Source organism: Myotis myotis, unplaced genomic scaffold, assembly GCF_014108235.1.
Source record: "Myotis myotis isolate mMyoMyo1 unplaced genomic scaffold, mMyoMyo1.p scaffold_m19_p_7, whole genome shotgun sequence".
Taxonomy (NCBI): Eukaryota; Metazoa; Chordata; class Mammalia; order Chiroptera; family Vespertilionidae; genus Myotis; species Myotis myotis.
In genome coordinates this window covers 33,013,704-33,035,230 of record NW_023416379.1, presented here as the reverse complement: position 1 = coordinate 33,035,230, position 21,527 = coordinate 33,013,704, and the positions used below count along the sequence as shown (strand labels likewise).

The following is a 21,527-nucleotide window of genomic DNA, read 5'->3' as shown; positions in this document are numbered from 1 at the left end:
TTCCTGTATGCCCCTCATTGGGGATCGAGCCCACTATGTGGGCATGTGCCCTGACTGGGAATCGAACAGTGACTTCACTGCTTCATATGCTGATGCTCAACCACTGAGTCACGTTGGCTGAACTAGTCATGGATTTTCAATAAGATAGATGATTTCTTCATGATCCAGTGCCCTAGAATGAAAGATTCTTTGTCTTTGCATCTGTGTTTATGCACACACACACACACACACACACACACACACACACACAAATATATGTACCATATAATAAAATGTTAATTTAACTTTATAGGGTATTTAAATTATAAATTATATCAGTAGCAATGTTAAGAAAAGACAGGATATACCATAACTCATGAAAAAAGCCACTTGCTATTATAGGCAATGATATTTGCAATTAAGCTGAACACAACTAAATTATGACTTTAATTAAAAGGCATTTTGTAAGATGGCACCAACATGTGTAAAATTTAATACATGTTATATGAGATACTAGAGTTATTAACATAAAAAGTTCTTTGCAGCATGTGCACTTTTTAAAAGGCAAAACATTTTAACCAAAATGAAAATGCTCCCAGAATCCATAGAAGTTTCACTGCATTATAAATTCAAGGAGCAATTTTTCCCAGCCATTTAATATTTGCCCCTACTTAGTATACAATTGTATTTATATTCACAGTATAGTAATAGAGTTACTGGCACACTCCTGTGGCCACTATGTCCACATTAAGTTTAATGGAAGAATGAGTGACTTGCTCAGGGCACTGAGAATGAAACAACAGCTTTTTGCCATTGGGCCACTACCACATTAGCATAAGTCAACAGATCTCCAAAAGTGCGGGGGCAATAATGGCATGGCACTGGTTGGTGGAAAGTGAGTTTGGGTCTGAACCCTGAGCCAGGCAGACACAGAGAGCCACACTGCAACTGACATCCTTTTCCAATTTTGCCTCCTCTACAATAGTTTTATTACCTGATCACAACTAAGCTTTCAAGGTGGGAAATCATCTTAAAAAAACAATTCTGAAACACGGCAAATAGGAGAATTACATGGTCCAGACTTCAGAGGTTAAGAATGTGATGATGGCCTTATCTTTGTTCCTGATGGAATACAGGGTAGAGAGGTAAGTGTTAGAGCATCTACTACCTTCATAAACTATACTGGGAACTATGGAGATAGAGGAGAAGCATGAAACAGAAGCAATAAAAGCATCTTCCTTCTGCCCAAGGACTTTATGATCTAGTTTAGAAGTACATTTTCTACCTGTGGTGAGAGTTACTTATAAATATAAATGAACCTCTGAATATGTAAGTTCAACATGAAGGATACACATAAGGTCAACAAAAAAAGTTAGTCATCTTCCCCAATGAAGCTACTGCTTTTCTCATTACTTTTTAAATTGCTTTTAGAACTAATTTATAAGACATGCAGAAATACTTACAAAGTTATAAAATATATGGTATCACTAGGTTAATCATTCAGATTACTCAGAAAGTTGCTTCAGATAATTCTGGCCATTTTCAAGCATCAAAGATGTCCTTAATGATCATGTAATTGCCCCAGCCAAGGGCCTTTACAATGCAGTGATATCACTTCTATAAAGACACTTCTACCATTTGTGCAATACTTAGAGCACTAGAAACCTATTACTGTGAGGGATAAAACATTTATTTGGTTCTGAGAATTCCAGAATACTTATTTAAAAATTAAGTTATGTCACTACAGAGGTATATTTTATATTCTCAGTAAGGGACTTCATAGCAATCACAACGTATTATGGAAGTCCTGCATATTTCATGGGACCTTCATGTTCCCTGTAATGGAAATTTATCAGAGTAAGTACTCTGCTCAAAATTAGAAGAAACAAGTCAAAAACATGACACTGGTTACTTGTATGTCCACCTGCCATTGCCTCAAACACCACTGAGCATATTTCCTTTGTTCCTCTCTCCTGTACATCATCTCTTCTGGTAAATCTCGCCCAGCTAGAGCCACCAATCTGCCCCAGTCACTCAATTCAGAGGTCTGAGGGTCACCCTAGATGCTTCCTTCTCCTTTATCTTGCCCCCTTTATGATCATCCAACAATTCCTCTTGGTTCATATCTTCTAAGTATTCCTCACCTCCATTCTCTACTCTCTATTTTCCCCTCCTCTTCCCTGGTTCAGGCCATCATCCACGGAGCTCTTTCTGGGCCCACTGGACTATGCCCAGCAAGAGGGGCTATACCTGAACTCAGCTTCCCACAGGTCCCATGGTTTCCTCTTCCATGAGGGAGGAGCTACGATTTCCCACAATGCCCAAAGCCTATCAGTGCTGGATTTCCAAACAACGCTGCAAATATTTGACATCCAAGCTCACACTGATTTGCACCAAAGCACAGACTTCAAATAAAAATTTTTTTCATTGATTTCAGAGAGGAAGGGAGAGGGAAAGAGAGATAGAAACATCAATGATGAGAGAGAATCATTGCTTAGCTGCCTCCTTCTCACCCCCTAATGGGAATCAAGCCCACAACCCTGGCATGTGCCCTGACCAGGAATCAAACCATGAACGCCTGGTTCATAGGTTGATACTCAACCACTGAGCCACACCAGCCAGGCCCAAAGCACGGACTTTTATTCCTAGCCCTATGGCCACTTCCACACTTGCCCCATAAAATAAAAGGGAGCAACAGAGGGGCCTTTGGCTTCTGGGGACACCCTGTGCTGGAGCGGAGCCCTGGTGCAGCCCACGGAGCTTGTGTCCCATCACCCTCTCTGCAGAGGCTGACAAACTCTGCTGTCTTGAACCTGTCATTTCACACAGCAGCAAGTGATGCCACTGTGTTTGTCTCCCTCACCCCTCCTCAGACTATTATCCATAAATCTCTCATCATGCTGTCAAAGGTCACACCAGGCCACTTTGTGCCTAAGATGTCGCTCTACAGAATAAGGGCCAAATTCCTCAGGCCCTGAACACACACACACACACACACACACACACACACACACACACACACTCACACACACACACAACTGCTCTATCTTCCTACCTTCTTTCCAACAAACACCAGACATCCCTGCCTGTGCACACTTGCCTTTCCAGGACTAATCGTTCCCACACTGCTACCTTGATGCACAAATTGGTACAGAACCCAAACACTTTCTCCTCTGTGAAATCTTCCTGACTCCCCCTGGGAGACTTGGCCCCTGCCCCCTCTTGTCTCACAGCAAGACAACTGTGTTATAACCCTCCTGCAGCCTGAGTTCAGGGTCTGGGCCTTGCTGTCTTTGCTGCCCTTCACCTATCAAGGACTGGCACATAGTAGGCCCCTTGCATGTTTGTTGAAGAAATAAACAAATATAGAAATAAGTGATCTCCACTCCTAGATGCATCACCCTGAGTATTGCTGATGAGCTTTTTTGCCTCATGTCCTCAGTGTAGTCATTTTTTCAACTATATTCAATCTGTTATCATTTACTTTTGGGGAGGTTTCATTGAAGATGAATCTGCAGAGTTGTCTAAAGTAACCTTACAATGTGCAATGTAGAATTTCTTCTGAAAAACTCAGCTGCAGCTCAATTTTAGTCCTCAAAATGCATTTTCCTTAAGGTATACCTTAAACAATAATACAAATGCTTATAGGATGCCAAGCACCAAATTATTATTAATGATAACAGCTATAATAATTTCCTTTAAGCTAATTGATTGAAGTCAAGAAATAGCCAAACCATTTCACATGCAGTCATAATTTTATATTTTTCATCAGAAAAACAATCCACTACCAATGACAAATAACAGCAGAACCACTAAAACTACCTGTCATGCATCTAATGAAGACAGATTCTCCAGCTGCCACATGTAATATGTAATATCCAAAAGCATGGTTGTAATTCACAGCTAATTAGTGTCTTGCCATTATGAGAGGTGTCAGAGCCCGAACTCTCTTCTGAGATCTACTCAGACCTCACAAGAGCCAGCCGTCAGCCATGCAAGGACCACACAATCCAATTAGCATCCACCCCAACTTTGGGCTGCTGGTTCGGGCATGCCCCCGCCCAGCCTCAGTAAATCATAAGCCTTTTCCTGACAGCTGCAAGCCATGGCCGCCCAAGGAATAAAGACAATGCTTCTCAGGAAAACTGACGTGGGAAAGACAGACACAGAAAAGAGATAGTTGCCTTTCTTAAGCAACACAGCAGTCAGCAACACTGAAGGCCATCAATTCTGACTGATTAAGGAGGCAACTGCACTGATAAATAAATCCTTGAGTGGTCTATCTGAAGATCCTTAGTGGTAGTCAACAGTCAGCAATTGGGTTGTTTGTTCGTGTGTTTTACAGTAATGTAGATATACTGAAGACCTTTTTCTTTCCATTTTTCTTCTGCATAGCCCTCTTCTGGCTAAAAAGAGAATTTCCCTTTGAATAGAACATAATGGTCTGCATTTACTTTGTCCCCCAGTGAATACACAGCAATCAGATAATTTGTTTGAAAGACTCTAAATTGTTTGACTTTATTGAAAAAGAATCTATAATGATATGCTGGTCTCCAAGTAGGCCCTACAAAGCTTAGCAAATCCATAAGCAAGTGCTGGAGTATTCTCAGCACATAACAGCCAATAACCTTGTAATTTTCTTCTAAGCCTAAAAGCTGTTTTGTCCCATAATCCCCTACTTAGAGAGTTTTCGGAATAGTCACCTGTAGCCTGGACATTATTCAAAGACGTGATTCAGCTAATTCTACTTTTAGTTTGTTTTCCTCATGGAAATATTACTCTTCTATATTTTAATGCCAATCTAAAACATTTAATTTACTTTTGCCTAGATAATGACTACCTAAGTTGATATGTATATATTGGCAAAGGCAAATAACAACCATGGATGCATTTAACATATACAAGAAATTCTCTTACAGCTCTTCTTATCATTAGACATTGAGATTTCAAAACTGTTTTTCTTTTTCTGAATATAGTATTCCCGTGGAAATCTTTAAAGCTTCAAAATTTTATCTACAAGGATGTCCACTGTGTCATATTTTATAATAGCAAAAGACGTGAAATAATGAAACTGTATAAAATATGAAATATGTTAAATAAATGGTGGCACACCCATACAATAGAAAGTTATGTAGCTTCTAAATATACTGATGTAGAAAAATAATAAAGAACATGAAAAAATGTTCACAGGATACTGAGAGATGGAAAAATGAATCCTAGATCCATATTACACACACACACAAATAAATATAGATGCACATATGTGTATATATACATATGCACATACACACATATATATGCACATACATGTATATAGTTATATATTTTTTATTTATAAGATGATCTTAATTTTGTTTTCTCTGGATGTGTTTTTCTGGGTATGTGAATGTTTGTATAAATTAATATGCTTAAACGTTAATCATAGAAAAAAGCTTGACAGGAAGGTATTTCAGTATTAAAATGTATATTCAGAAGGTTATATGGTAAATTAATCTTCTTTGATCTTTTCTGTCTCTATAAAAATGTTTATATTACTTTCATAGTCAGAGAAAAAGCTATTATACATAATAAAACATTCACTATGTCACCTGGGTATATACAGGTGTGGACTGGTGTGGAGGCCCAGCCTGGTCGGGCATCAGCTCTGAGTGGCTAATGCCCATCACCTGCCAGTCACTGCAAATTGTATCACCCTGGGTATAAACAAAATTAGAAAGGTCGGTGTCACATCATACTTGGGAACATTTCAAGAATGGTAATCAGAGCAGCACCCTCTAACTGGGGGTGTGGGGGAGTAGGGAAGGGCTGAATCTATATGATTCTGTAATATCCTATTGACTCGGTGTCAGAATCGACAGAAACCAAAGGACAAAACCTGAAAAGCCTGCCTCAGTACCACTGCCCTTAATTCACTTCAGCTCTAATCCATCTGCCCTGATATTGGGACCATCAGGTATGAGGAAGACAATGGATACCGAACACACACAGTCTGGCCTTGGTTCAGGTCAAGTCAGAGTTCCCAGTACATGGGGCTCAGGACCTGTTTCCATATCAGGCTGTACAGGCTGTCCTGACATCCAGCTCAGTGAGAAAGGCAGACACAGCATGGCCCATGGACATTCTGTTTCATAAACACTGGTTGCAGGACAATAGGGATAGAGGAAAGCAAAATCTCTTCTCCCAAAAGGCTACGTCTAGTTGGTGAAATAAAAGACATGCTTTAAAGGGGATAATGACACAAAGGACTGGCAATACAGAGGTCGGAGAAGGGCGAGGAGAAAGTCTCACAGGAGAGACGGACTGGAGTAATCTCCAAGAAGGACACTCTGCAACCTTGGAACTTACACCAAGAAGCACACGTTCTTGAAAGCGGAGACAGGCACGCACCTGTCACTCTTAAAGATCCTTCTCAGGTCCTCTGCGCGTCTTTCCTAGAGCAGTGTAAGCTACACATGTACTTGACTCTGAGCTGAAAAACTACCTTTGACAAAATGTTACATGCCATGGAGTTAATGAAATGCATTTGCATTCAGCACTTCCATTCATTTTCCATTTATCAGGCAAAGACAAATGAAATGCAAAAAAAATGTATTATGCCAAGATCAATTTTGACAACAGTGTAGTGTTTGCTTCTTGCTTATTATTCCCCTAGAAGGATAGGATCTTTGATAATGCAAGTGAGAAAACACAGCCAGACCCATGTTTTTTATTTCATATCTAGGGTGCATGTCTTTGAAACTGCTTATAGAAGACTTCTAACCATAGATAGAAATTTCATGCTAATTTTTATATTACTCTGGAGTGGCCCAGTAGATATAATGTTGGTACTATTATGAAGATAAGGAAATAGGTAAATGTGAAATTAGCATGTCCATATTTACACAGTAGGTCCATGACTATAGACTCTCAAACCGTTACTTAAATCACACAAAACAATGCCCATACCTGAAAGGGCGAAGCCTCCTTTCTCACTTTCACTTTCTCTGATTAGAAAGGCACCCGTCTGATTTCCTGAGTATAATAGTTGTTTTTCTGCATCCGCTCTCTTGATTGCTCCAAAGAACCACCTAAAAAGAGAAAGATGTAAACTGCAATTAACCAATCAACATTTTTTTTTCAAGGAGTGGGAAATGTTACAAGAAAGTATTCTTATATCAAAACTGTTTAATATTCTTTTTTTTAATTTGATTTTAGAGAGAAAGGAAGGGACAGAGAGAGAGACGCATCGACACTTAAGGTGATTTTTCAGGATGTCTATAACCTTCACAGAGGAGTCCTTAAAAAATTACAAACCAGGAATTCGGCGGCTGCTGGCTCCCACCCAGATCCTTCTCACACCTGCATTCTGTCTGACAGGTACGACATCCTTCTGTCAAATCCACAGCCTCTGGATGAGTCCACCATACACCTTCTGCACTTCACGCTCTCAAATTCCTCACCATCACTATCCAACTGTCCTCTGCCTCACCTAATACCTTCTAGGTATTAGGAGGCAAGCATTCCAATCAAATGATTCATACATTTCATCTCAAGGTACGAACAATTAAAAAATGCAGTTCTCTGGATATTCATTCACTTATTTCCCCACCCCCACCATAATGGGAGACAATTCTGCATGTTTAGGAGGAACTTATTAACATAAAGAAAACTTTCATCCAACGGGAGATTATGTAAAAAAAAAAAAAAAAAAAAAAAAAAAAAAAAAAAAAAGCTACTTCTGCCAGGGAAGTATCTTATTAGTGCCACCTCTACTTCTTATCTTTAGCCCGTTATCCTTTAAGACAAATATTCAGGGAATATAAGAGCCAGATACCAAACACACAGGTTTGAGAATGGGATTAACCAACAAATGATTAACATTTGTTTTAATTTAAGTAAGGGTTTGAGAGTCTGTAGTCATGGACCTACTGTGTAAATATGGACATGTTAATTTCAAATTTTCCTATTTCCTCATCTTCATAATAGTACCAACATTATATCTACTGAGCCACTCCAGAGTAATATAAAAATTAGCATATGAATTTTAATGTCAGAGCAAGTCTGAAATATATATCAAGTCAGTTGGCACCAACGTGGTAATAAGAGGAAGCTGAGAAAGCCCCTTTCACTAATGACCCCTCACTACAGGGTGATAAAGTTGATCTTTATCAGTAAAGATTTTAGGTAAAACATTGATTTTTTTCAGGGATCCCTATCTTTAAAAATGTAAACTCTTCAAGAAAGGAAATCCTGGCTTGAGGGGAGAAATGAAGGGTGTTCCCCCCAAAATGTTTATATACACTGAATAATTATAAAGGCAGTGTTTATTAAAAATACATTTCATTTTCAAAACTGAGCTACTAGCTATTAAAGTATGTATACATTTTTGAGGGACACCCTATACAAGCTGGGTGAGGAACCGCAGGCTGAGAGAGTACATACAAGCCATCAAAAATTGGTCCCAATTGATTTGGCAGGTCATGAATATTGGGGAATATGTGTGACATAGATGGAAGGAGGAGGGAGAAGATATTGAAAACAAAAAGAAACATTAAATATAAATATCACCTTCTAACGAATGCAAGGTGTTTGTTTACCACTTCCCCAATCATCCAATTGCAAGTTACATATTAACTGTATCAGTGAGGACATGCCAGATTATTTTGGAGTAATAAATAATTCCAAAAATTTCAGTGGGTTAAGACAATTAAGATTTGTTTTGCACTCAGCTACATGTCCATTGAAGGTCATCTATGGATGACCTGCTCTATATCCATCTCCGGGTCTACTGGAGAATGTCCACTGCCAGACTTCCATGATGGCCAAGGTGGGATTGGAAAATGTGTCAAATCACAGGCTGCTTCCTGGAGTTTCTATTTAAAGCTTCTATTCAGGAATGAACTCACTGAAAAGTAAATCCCATGATCATGCTAAAATGCAAAGGAATAGAAAGTGCAATCCCACTTATAAGTCAGAGAATTCAAAACTTTTGATAGGCTACACTAATGACTACCACCTGTCTGATGGCTATCATCAATAAATCAACAATCAACAAGTGCTAGCAAGGATATGGAGAAAAGGGAACACTAGTTCACTGCTGTTGGGAATGCAGATTGGTGAAGCCACTATGGAAAACAGTATGGAGTTCCCTCAAAAAAAAAAAATTAAAAATGGAACTGCCATTTCACCCAGCGATCTCACTTCTGGGGATATATCCTAAAAACCCTGAAACAACAATCAGAAAGAATATACGCACTCCTATGTTCACAGCAGCGTGATTTACAATAGCTAGGATTTGGAAACAGCCCAAGTAGCCCAGCAGTAGATGAGTGGATAAAAAGCTGTGGGACATTTACACAATGGAATACTATGCAGCAGTAAAAAAGAGGGATCTCCTACCCTTTGGGACATCATGGATGGACCTGGAGACTCTTATGCTATGTGAAATAAGCCAATCTGAGAAAGGCAGGTATCACATGATCTCACTAATTTGTGGAGTCTAATGAACAAAACAAATTGACCAACAAAATAAGACCTGAAGCACGAAGGCATGGAACAGACTGACATACCTCAATGTGGGAGTGGGAGGATGAGGAGAGATAAACCAAAGAACTTATAAACTTATGTATATAGCCGATGGACACGGACAATGGGATGGTAAAGTCATAGGGAGTGGTATGGGCTGAGTGGAGGGGTGTAAAGGCGGGGGGGGGGGGGGATGGGAGACATCTGTAATACTGTCAACAATTTTTAAAAAGTCCAGTTTCTATCTGTGCTGGTAATTAGGACTATTAGGTATACTAAGTATTAAAACAATGAAATACAGTTTTACACTGTTCAGGCTAGACAAAATTTAAAACTCACATTCAAACAATTAAAAACTCTCAATCAGTTAGTGGGAAAATGTGAAAGAAGAACCTTAATACCATACCAGTGGCAATATAATTATGCAATACTAATTCAGAGAGCTATTTGTCAATACCTAGTAAAAGTGAATATTCATACACCACTCAATTTCACTTCTAGACTGTATGCTAAAAGAGATATGTTACAAGAACATCCACTGAAGAGTTCTAGCATTAAAAATGGCCTAAATGTCCATCATATGAAAATAGATAAATTTATAGATACAATGGAATACTCTACATCAGTTAAAAATATGTTGTTGAAAGGCAAAAGGGAGTTGAGTGATACATTATAATGCAATTTGCATCAAGTCTATGCAAAAGGAAGTTAAATGATGCATCATAATGCCATTTATGTCAAGCTTATGAAACATATAAAAACACTATATATTTTTATGAATGCATAAAGGCTTAGTGAAAGGTAAGTGAATAGTTAAAATAATCAGGCATTTTTTTAGACTCCATTTCCAGAAATGGCAAGATTTCTTTACACAAATATTTCAAGCAAAGAAGCAACAGGGATCGAATATACTAATCAATTCTATGCATTTTCCTGATTCTGAGTACATTGAGTATGCATTAAGATATTTGATCAATATGTAAATATGTATACAACTTTACAAGAATTACTATTTATCTAGCAGATTAAATTCTTAGAAGTATTATTATATCTCACATAGCCCATTATTCTCAAGAATAAATACTCCATTATATAAGTTTTATGTACATACACTACATTTGTATTTTGGATAATCAAGTCTACAAATGATGAATTTTCTCTGCCCAACTTATGTGTAAGCAAGCAGCTTTTGTAAATCAAATGACTAAGATATAATAATTTTACTATATTGGTCAAGAGGAACTCTATAACCTTTAAAAATCCTTTCTGACTCACCAATTCTGTATTCTTGTATAACATATTAATACAATGACATTACAAGGCAAATCACACCATTCCTGAATCCATAATAACAATAAAATGGATGGGCAGTATTTGGATACATCAGCTCACTCAACACTTGGAATTTTACTTGGCTGGGTCCCTTCAGAAAGTGAGCATGAATCAAAATTTGTTTTCTGTCAGGATGTAGTGACATTATACTGCGATTGTTCATATTCAAAGATGACACAACTGCCATCGATTGCAACCACTAGAGCATGTGCTGCTCTAGGGACTTATGGGCAAAAAATAGTGCTTTCAGCCCTCTGCACATGTGAAAATTGTTCCTTCATCTGTGGTTTGAGTCACTGTCATCTTCTTCCGTTCTGCCTTTTGGAGCCTATTCTGGAAGGACATGCACATCCCAGGCCTGGCTGCCCGCCACAGTCACGTCCAATGCTCTTGTTAAGCTGTAGTTCTTGTGAGCAGTAAACACTGGGTGCCCAGAAGGAATCATGGTGTTGCGGGAGGTTGAAAGTGTAACTCCTAGACCAGGAGCATTTGTCTCAAATGGAGACTTGTTAGAAATGAAAATGTGTAGGTTTCACTCCATCCCTACTGAGTCAGAAAGTCTGAGGATGGGGCCCTGCTATCCTAGTTTTCATGAATCCCCAAGTGAATCTGATGCATTCTAAAGTTTCAGAACTACTGATATACAGAAATAATCAAGATGTTATAAAATTTCACAAGACAACTGAGCTTAAGTTACAGTTTGGCATTACATGTCAAAAATTATCCAGTAAAATGACACCCCCCCCACACACACACACACATACTATTGATATATAATGAAAATAATCTTTATTGCTATGACATTTCTGCCATAAAAGAGATCTTGGTTAAGAACCAAATAAGGGAGGAGACCTATATCCTCAGAGAAATAAATGCTTAAATTAGATTAAAACAGAGCAAGAAGTATGTGACTAAATTCTAAGATTTGATTTATTTTGCAAACTCTCATCCAGTATCTATTGTGTATAAATTCTGCAGCAATGACAAATAAAGATCTACAAGACATATCGTTCATGAGAAGGGATAAATTGCAGAGTAACAGGATTACTATAGTTTTATTTATATTTTAAGAACCAACAAACTAAAATTTATATGTGCTTATTTCTCTGAAGCTTAGTGAGAAACGATGAAATGATGACATTCTCTATAATTTAGACATTTACAATAAGGTGCAGCTTTATATCATGTTACAATTTATTTAAATACTTTAAAAAATGAAGTCAATGAGGAATATGCTACAAAAATCTACGATTTAAAGATTTGTACTATAAACTTTGGAAGTTAGATCTGATAGATACAAGAAAACTCTCAAAGGAATATGGGGCAAGTGATTGTGGATGAGCAGTGAAACGGATGGGAGATCAACCATGACACGGGTATGAAATGTGAATGACTGAAGGGCAGTATACCTGGCAACATATTAGAAAGCAGAGTATAATAATGGTTGGCATCTTCTTGGAAAACTTGTTTAACTTCCCTATGCCTGTGTATTTCCTCATATGTTAGTATAAATAATAATAACAACCCTGTAGGCTTGTTTTGAGGTCAAGAAAAATTAAATACATAATGTGCTTGATGGCTATCCACATCCATGCTCAATAGTACCTATTTGAAGAGAACTAATCTAAGGGAGAAATGATATATTTGGTTTTCAACATGTTGGATCTGAGGTCATGGGGGAATATGAGGTATATGTCCAGGATCACTTCTCTAAGTTTGTACCGAAAGTCTCCTTGCAAGTGACTGGCCTGCCAGACTTGACGAGGACATCCTACCACCAGATGGCAGCAGGCCATTTCACTAACCCAAAAAGGCTAACTGAAGCTATATACTAGAAACATTAACTTTTATTTTACAAAAAAGACAAAATAAGTCTTTAACAAAAAACACCCAGAATTTATGCTGTGTTGCTTAGTATCAACATTTAAAGTGTTTAGATATGGATCAAATTTTAGGGAAATCAACACAATTTTAGGCCCTCCACCATCTGGACATCAACCATTTCTTCAACATTGTCTTCCCTACATCATCTTTCTGCTCCAGCAAAATTCATATTCTTAACGCTATTTGTAGTGGCATTAGTTACACTTGCCTACCCAGCATGCCTACAATACTCGATGACTACCCCTCTGTTTGGGCATGTAGCATACAAAAGCTAGTGCTGCATTAAAAAAAAAATTTTTTTTTTAATTATTCTCTGTGCACACTCGGAGCAGATCTTCCCAGCACAAAGACTGAGTCTGCTATAGGTCCCATATACCCTTTGGAGCAATTCAATAAATACTTATTGATGAAACAGTTAATACATCGTACCTGGATATGGGCATTTCATATAGTCTTTTTGTTTCTACGGAATGCTAAAGGTTGCTAGTGCCTGTGTTCTTGGGTAACCTTTTATTTGTGCCTGCAACACAGCTCGGAGTGCAAAATGTTGAGGGGGAAATTTACATGCTCCTGTCCAGCTGCAGCACAGATTCCAATGTTAATTGGCCTCAAACCACAGATTCCAATCTGATCACTCTCTTCTCCCAAAGAGAACACGTGGCTATGAATGTAAAGATCATAAATGAAACTGACTTTTCTATCCTCCAAAACACAAGCATATCTGGGCTTCACACATGTAAAGAATGTGTGATAAAGTACCTGACCTATGACTTACGGTCACATAGAAACCAGGAAGTTCCTTGCTGGCATCACTTGATAAAGATTTTTTTGTTGCTGTTGTTCACCTCTATGAGCATCATAAAAGGGGAATTTTGAAGGAATTTCCTTAAAGAGGAAGTAAGGTAAACGAGCTGGTAACTTTACCAGTGTGGATGGTAAGGTGTTCCATGTTTGTGAAAGAATCTGATTATAACCTAGAAAAATGCCTAACTTCACAACACACCACAGACAGATGTGACAGACCACTTAGTTTCTTGCCCCCCAAAATGTTATTTCCTTTCATAAATCATTTTCTTTCTAGCCCCAGGAAGAAAAAACAAAAACAATTTTTAAATGTACTTAAAGAATGATATTATCTCATCTTGCTGTATTTAGGCATAGAGTATTATTTTTTTATTTTTTTATTGACTACCTCCTGCACGCCCCCCCTGCTGAGGATTGAGCCCACAACCCAGGCATGTGCCCTTGACAGGAATCAAACCCAGGACACTTCAGTCCACAGGCTCTGAGCCAAACCAGCTAGGGCTAGAGTGTTCTTTTAAAAATGTACAAAATAACTTGTTCTTTGCTGGTTACCTTCATGGAATAAACAAGACCAAATGCTGAGTTCCATCAGGTGGTAGTGTGTGCCTGCATCCTGCTCCAGATGGGTTAATAATAGCATACGTTGGACTAGGCAGCCCATCCTGGGTTTCCCAGATCCACGTTTCTCTAGAAAATAGAATAAAGGGGGGGGGGGGTCCTTCTTTTCTCTCTCTCTCTTTCTCCCTATACCAGAGATGATATTCAAAATATTTTATGACTGACACAGCACATGTACCCTTCTTCACAATAGACACCAGCAAAAGTAGGAACTTATGTCTATGTTTCAGCATGGCACCAATCATTTTAACACTAAAAGATGCTGTGTCATCACTTACTTTCATTAAATCCTGTATCCCAAAATAAGCAATAGTAAACATCTTAAATGTATCTTAACCTTCATATTACTCTACCCAGTTATATGGATATAGTTGTACATGTACTTTCTATGCTGAAATATATCAGTAACATTTATTTCATACTAACTATATGGATAAAAGACCTTTAAAAAGCAAAAGAGCAAAAGAAGAGTATATTTCTTTTCTTTTGAGAATCTTAGAGAATCAAGGTAGGAATAAAAGTGATAAAACAACAAAAAGAACATTTAATTGTCAAGGGTGTGCAGTCAGAGAAATCTACAACCAACAGTGTATCGATGAATGAAGCCTTCTTAAAGAAAATACACTGAATAAAGATTTCAAAGAAATGAAGGCCAAAGGTGAAGAACCACAAAGTCTCTGTAAGTAGATTGGTATGGTGGGCAATGGTGGGGGAAGAGAGGTCATTAAAGGAAAAAGCAAGAAAATATAGTTCTTTGAGGTTTATAGGTAATTCCATGTGGAAATTACTAATTCCATAAGAGAAGTCGATCTTTGGCAAAATTTAAAAAGTACATTAAGAGGATATTAAGATATCCCATTTAAGATTTAACAAAGTAGAGGATTTTGAGTTCTGGGCTTATCACAAAAAAATGACATAAAAATTTGACTTGTTCTTTAAAAATTGTCTAATGAAAAAATATAGGAGGTGAAAGTGTGGAGAGTGAAAGCAAGGAAGAATTATTCTATGAGAGAATTTTAGAGCTAGAAAGACATTTCTACGAAGGTCCATGAGTAAATCTCTAAAACTTATTGTAAATGTGTTTTAATGAGAACATGCATTTTTTTTTCGGGGGGAGGGGGGGGGGAATCTGGTGTTTCATTAACATCCCAATGATGCTTGTGACGGAAAATACTCATCTCCTTCAATTAGGCTGAGTGTTTTTTCCAGGTTCACACAGCAGCTGGTGACGAAGCTATAACCATAGCCTACCATCATAACATTAGTCCACTCATTCATTTTTCATTCAGCAATTACTTATTGAGCACCTACTGTGTGCCAGGCACCGATCTCATTTGCAGAACCACAGCAGTAAATGGAACAGACAACACGTCCTGCTTTTGTGGAGCTCACAGATAATGGGGAAAGACAGACAATACACAAAATAAATGAGTAAGGGTACACTGTGTTCAAAGGTGACAAGTTCAAAGGGGAAAAAATGGAGCAGAGTAAGGAAGGGGGAGAGTGCCTTTTTTAAGTCATTCTTAGTGAGCAGCGATATGTGCCAGGTGGAATTCCAGAAGGTTTTCCTAGAGTCAAAGTAATCAGGAGAATAAATGGAGCTGTGGAAACAGATTGGATAGAAGCGCTGAGAGGCGTGCACAAGTGAGAATCATAATCCACGCTAGGACTGAAGCCAATATCCAGATTTCTCCACTGCAACTTGGCCAAGACCTATTAGCATTTTTTCTAATTAAGAAATAAACAATGTCCATCAACTTCACTCAATTTTATCACTGATATTTATGGAAATGCAAAACACCAGAAGCTATAAGTATCCTCCTAAGAAGAAGGCTATGGCTCTTCAGCCAAAGAAAGTGAGTAATCTGTTTAACAGGAAGAATACCTTTTGATGAAAAATAACTATACATAGAATAGAAATAATATTTGTGATTACGGTAGAATAATTTAGGTAGGTTTTCTTCATGGGTATCTCTTAAATCCATGTAAAATTAAAAATGTTTAAATGAAATTGCTGTTCACACTTGGAAAACACAATGAAGAACAAATCTCTATTGTCTAATCTTAATCCACATGGCACGCACGCGCACACACATACAAACACACACACACGATGTAAATATGTGGATGCATTGGTGTGTGTGTCTGTGTGTATTTTTGTGTGTATGTGAGAGTGTGTGTGTGTGTGTGTGTGTGTGTGTGTGTCTGAAGCTACCATCACAGATGTGTACTAGTTGCACTGCCTTTTTAGGGGTTTGAATGAAGCAGATGTTCCCAGGCAGATAGGGGGTGAAACACAGAGCCTATTAAAAGCCATAATGGACACACCCATTCCTTTTCCTTTCTATTTTTTAAAAAGTTTGACCCTCTAAATATTGATATCATTAATATTTACCAATAAAAATGCCAGCATTAATGACTGGAGGTTTTTTATAACCCATGGAAATGCCACCCACTGGACTTTGAAATGGTAAAAGCTGAACGCATCTACAAAGCAGGTTATTCTGGTGAAAAGAAAAGCCAGAAGCAGTGCCAGAAAATACACCTTTTGTTTTCAGTGTCAACAAGCTATTTCTCAGGAAACAAAAGAAAGGCTCCGCCAGCCCTGGTGGATTTTTCTGAAATTAGTTTTCTGCTTGATTTTTAGAATTAGAGGACAAGGCGGTTGTGCAAGTATATCACAGCCTCACTCCCAGGAACTGTTATGGGGAAAGGCTACCTGAGAAAAGGGAAAGTACCCACCCCTAGCCCCGCTGCCATCCCATTCTAACACACACACACACGCACACACACACACACACACACACCAGCACTACTGAACTTCCTCTAGGGCCTCAGTACACACACACACACACACACACACACACACACACACACACCCACACACCAGCACTACTGAACTTCCTCTAGGGCCTCAGTTCTCCACTCCAGTGCTTGCTGGGCATCCCCGGGAAGAGTGTGTGCCAGGCAGATGCTTCAGGTAGCAGGTGGAACCCACGAAGGTGCAGGCCCCCGGTGCAGCGGAGAATTCTGAGGCAGGGAACCTGGCACTGCATTTGGAAAAGCACAGCCCTGTTTTTTGAGGGAGGGACTTCCTCTCACCTTGGCTATCACCCACCCCAAACCTTTGTTCTTTCTGGTCCTCTCTGCCCCACACTGGACATTACTCTCTCATTTGTCAACCCAGACAAAACATTATAAATTGTGTCCAAATTTTGTGTAAACTTTGTGAAGAGCAAAGATTTAAGCACAAACTAGACTAGAAAACAAGTTCAAACACATATCAGAAATCTTTTTACAGAAATTTAACACCCTGTCCCCAAAGAGGGAATTTCCCATCCTTTCCCCAGGCCCAGGGCTCCCTGCCAGGTTGCTGAGGCTCACTCCTCTTTTCTTCCTCATGCCTCCCAACCAGGCTTTTACACCAAACCCCGCCCCCTGCTTTTACACACAATGCAATTTGCTCCTCCACCCCACCCTCACTCTGAACTAGATCACTTCTGTACATTCCGACAGAAGTGAAATTGTTCTGCTCAGTAAAGGCCAAGTCTTGATTCTCAACAGCACAAACAGCCAGAGCTTTGAAAATAGCATTTTCTCTAGTGAATCAAATCTTCAGGTGGAGCGCCTCTCCCACCCTTGTCCAAGCAGAAGGCAGCACTGGAATTCTGCAATACTGTTGCTATCAGGAGCAAGTTCACACCGAGAATAAGAGTGAAGGGGCAGAGTTTCTTCCAGTTATATTCATGCTTCAAATCATGCAGTTTTATTAAAATTACACATTTTTCTAATATCTGCTCTTTCATAAGAGGATAAACGCTAATGATACACAACATAAATGTTATCTGTAAATAGCATGCCAACTAGTTGTATTACAAGTGTATGTTCTAAGAAAATAAGCCTGCCTGGATGGACACCTTTCTAATTAGCAAATTGCAAATAAATAAGGTTTCATTTCATAAATTTCAAAGGCTTTTCCAAGTACTAAGACACCAAACTAACTTCTTTACCTGGGATTAACTAAAGAAAGAACTCAATGAGATACATAGATTTTGGTAAGTTCTGACCTATCAGCTGCAACCCAGAAAGAATATTTTGAATCTTACTGATTTGCAAAGACCTGCTGTTGGGATGAGAACACAGGACAGGAACATCCTAGAGCCTGGAATTGGGGCCCCAAAAAGGCCTGGGAACAGGCTTTTGAAGTATAAGTGATGGTAGATTCAGTCCATGAGCACTTCCTTCCCACTCACTCGTCCTTTGGATTGCAACTCAAGTCTTGAGCTTGGAAATCCTTTCTCCGGACCAGCTGAGTTGGAGCACCATGTTCCTTCCTTCACACTACTTTCCTTGGTTTCCTTTTTCCAGTAGTATCATGGTTAGTTCCTACTTCCCCACTATATTTGTAAGTTCCAAGAGAACAAACCCCTAATTTTGCTCATCACAGCAATTCTCAGAACCTAGCATAGCACCTGATTTTAGATATATTCTCAACAAATACCTTGAAATGAATACAGGAGTGAATTAAATGATTATTTTGGAATGTAAGTCTTACAGTTAAAAGTTAAAGCTGTCAGAATAACTTCAAAACACAGGAAAGGAATATAGAGAGAATTGTCTGAAGGTTTGGAACAGAGAGCAAAAGAAGATCAAATTTTTATCAGTCATGAATATCCTCACAGCCAACCAGGTGATCACAGCCTTAAAGGGAAGTGACAGCAGTAACAATCACAGTAAAAATAACATTTGGCTTCCACTTTATAATTCACATTATCATTACCTATATTATGACATTTATTCTCATGGCAAATCTTGGAGTAGTCAGGGAAGGTGCTTCAATATCCCCATTTTGTGGAGGAAGAAATTAGAGCCGAGAGGAATTGCATGACTTGCTCAAGTCATGCATATAATAAGCAGTTCCAGTGTGCTGGCAGATGTGCAAAGCAGTTCCATGTGACCTCTCTAAAACTGTGCAGAACATGGAGTGGAAATATGCACTTGTTCTCAACTCATAATTTTACAGAGAGGGTCAGAAATATAAATAAACCATTGCATAAAGAGGAACCCCAGGTTGAAAGTCATAGAGTTATCAAAAACTTTACACCTAGCTTAGCCGGCATGGCTCAGTGGTTGAGTGTCAATCTATGAACCAGGAGGGCACGGTTTGATTCCGGGTCAGGACACATACCAGGGTTGTGGGCTCAATCCCAGTGTGGGGTGTGTAGGAGGCAGCTGATCAATGATTCTCTCTCATTGTTAATGTTTCTATCTCTCTCTCCCTCCCCCTTCCTCTCTGAAATCAATAAAAACATAAATGAAAAAATTTAGACCTAAATTCATAGAAAACTGCCCCACAATGTGACCTTAATAAAAACTGGGATGTTTGGTGGCACATACTTGTATTTGTGAGTGGATAAGCTACCTTTTTTATGCCCCCCTGAGAAAATGTTAAACAGGGTAAATCATTGGTTTGAATTAGTGTAACAGGTCATATGTTTTCATTTTCAATTTTTAAATTTCTCTTCACTGATTTTCCAGAAACAAAAAAGTCACATGAGATTTACTCATTATTATAATTGATATTTTGCCTGAAAAAAATATTATATACAGTACAAAGAATAAACCACTTTTAATAGTTATGACTTACTAACAGTCAAATTTTCAGGTTTTAAAAATGTTCTCACAGATATACTTTTATGAAGTTAAATACTAATTCCTGTTTGTTGTTTAGGGGTAGGCTTGGTTGCATAAGAATCAAATTTTGAAAATGAAAACCAAATAAGATTTAAATAAATATTTAAATAAGTATAACTATCCTAAAATTTTAGATGATATTATAAATATGAATTATGAGGCTTAAAAAAAGCTTTTCTAAAATATCATTAAAAATTAATCAAACATTTCAAGTATGAAACAAAGTTATCACTTATTCTTTCTACAGACAATGGCATTACAAAATCATTATCACATGAAAAGTCAAAGAAAATAAAGTAAAAAAATGTAGGGGGAAATTTATAGAGAAGGCAATTCATTAATATTTACTATTGTTATAATGTTTATTATTTGTCAGCTTCCTTAAATAGCTAGCAGTGATTTCTTCTTCTGCTCTAGATAAATATTCCCCCTCCTACTAAATTTTGTCCACACAGTATTTTCTAAAAGATAATCTCCCCCTCCAAATTATATTAGCTGTAGGCCAGAAAACATAGATCCACCCTTGTTCAGAAATACTTTCTGACATAGGAATGCTCAATGACAAGACACGATTTCCCCATCTTCTTGAGTGCATATATGCATTCATACTGGACATTTTAAAACTTTGCATTATAGTATAATGACCCACTTTTCCCCAACAACCAACTTCAATAATTATCAATATATTTGTAATCTTATTTCTTGTAGTATATGCTTCATTGATCTAAATACAAATGGTTTCCAAAATTTGTTTGGAAAATTGGAGTTAACAAAAAGAGCTACTAAAACTTCAATGGCTTCATGGTAGTTTTTTAAAGTGATATTTTATGATCAATTAAATTTTAGAAAATCAAATTATTCTTGTTCTTTGGAAACTAAAGAATGGACTTTTAAATGTTTTACATGCTGAGAAACATCTAAAATGAAAAATATTGAAATAAATATTTATTGAGACTTCGATAAGCTAGGAATAAAAGAGGCAGACTATGTTTGCTTATAAGTTTACTAGAGGCCCGGTGCACCAAAATTTGTGCACTCGGGGGGAAGGGGGGGTCCCTCAGCCCGGCCTGTGCCCTCTCGCAGTCTGGGACCTCTCAGGAGATAACGACCTGCTGGCTTAGGCCTGCTCCCGGGTGGCAGAGGGCAGGCCCAATCCCTAGGTGCAGACCCTGGTTGGGCTCAGAGCAGGGCTGATTGGGGAGTTGGGGCACCTCTCCCTATCACACTCAAGGCAGGGTCGATGGGGAGGTTGCAGCGCCACCCCCTGTCATGCACAGAGCAGGGCCAATCGGGGGTTGGGGAGCTCCCCCTATCACTCACAGAGCAGGTCCCATCGGGGGGTTGGGGCTCCATACCCTGTCACGCACAGAGCAGGGTCGATCAGGGGGTTGGGGAGCTCCCCGCTGTCACGCACTGAGCAGGGCCGATCAGGGGGTTGGGGAGCTCCCCCCTGTCACTCACAGAGCAGGACGGATCAGGGGGTTGGGGCGCTGCACCCTGTCACACTCAGGGCAGGGCCGAAGGGGAGGTTACGGCTCTACCCCGTCACACACAGAGCAGGGCCCGTGGGGGGCGGTTGGGGCATCACCCTCTATTACCCACAGAGCAGGGCCGATCAGGGGGTTGGGGTGCCGCCACTCTCACACTCAGGGCAGGGCCGATGGGGAGGTTATGGCTTTACCCCATCACACACAGAGCAGGGCCCATGGGGG

At 38.9% G+C, this 21,527-nt stretch overlaps 1 protein-coding gene across 2 annotated transcripts in view; it reads right to left on the bottom strand.

The window, feature by feature from the left end:
- Window positions 1-21,527, bottom strand: part of FRK (fyn related Src family tyrosine kinase) — a 315,749-nt gene that overhangs the window by 262,401 nt on the left and 31,821 nt on the right. For both annotated transcript variants that reach the window (XM_036317934.1, XM_036317933.1), the window contains exon 2: window positions 6,925-7,046. In XM_036317934.1, the coding sequence (XP_036173827.1) occupies window positions 6,925-7,046 (122 nt within the window). The remainder of the gene's footprint in view (window positions 1-6,924; window positions 7,047-21,527) is intronic.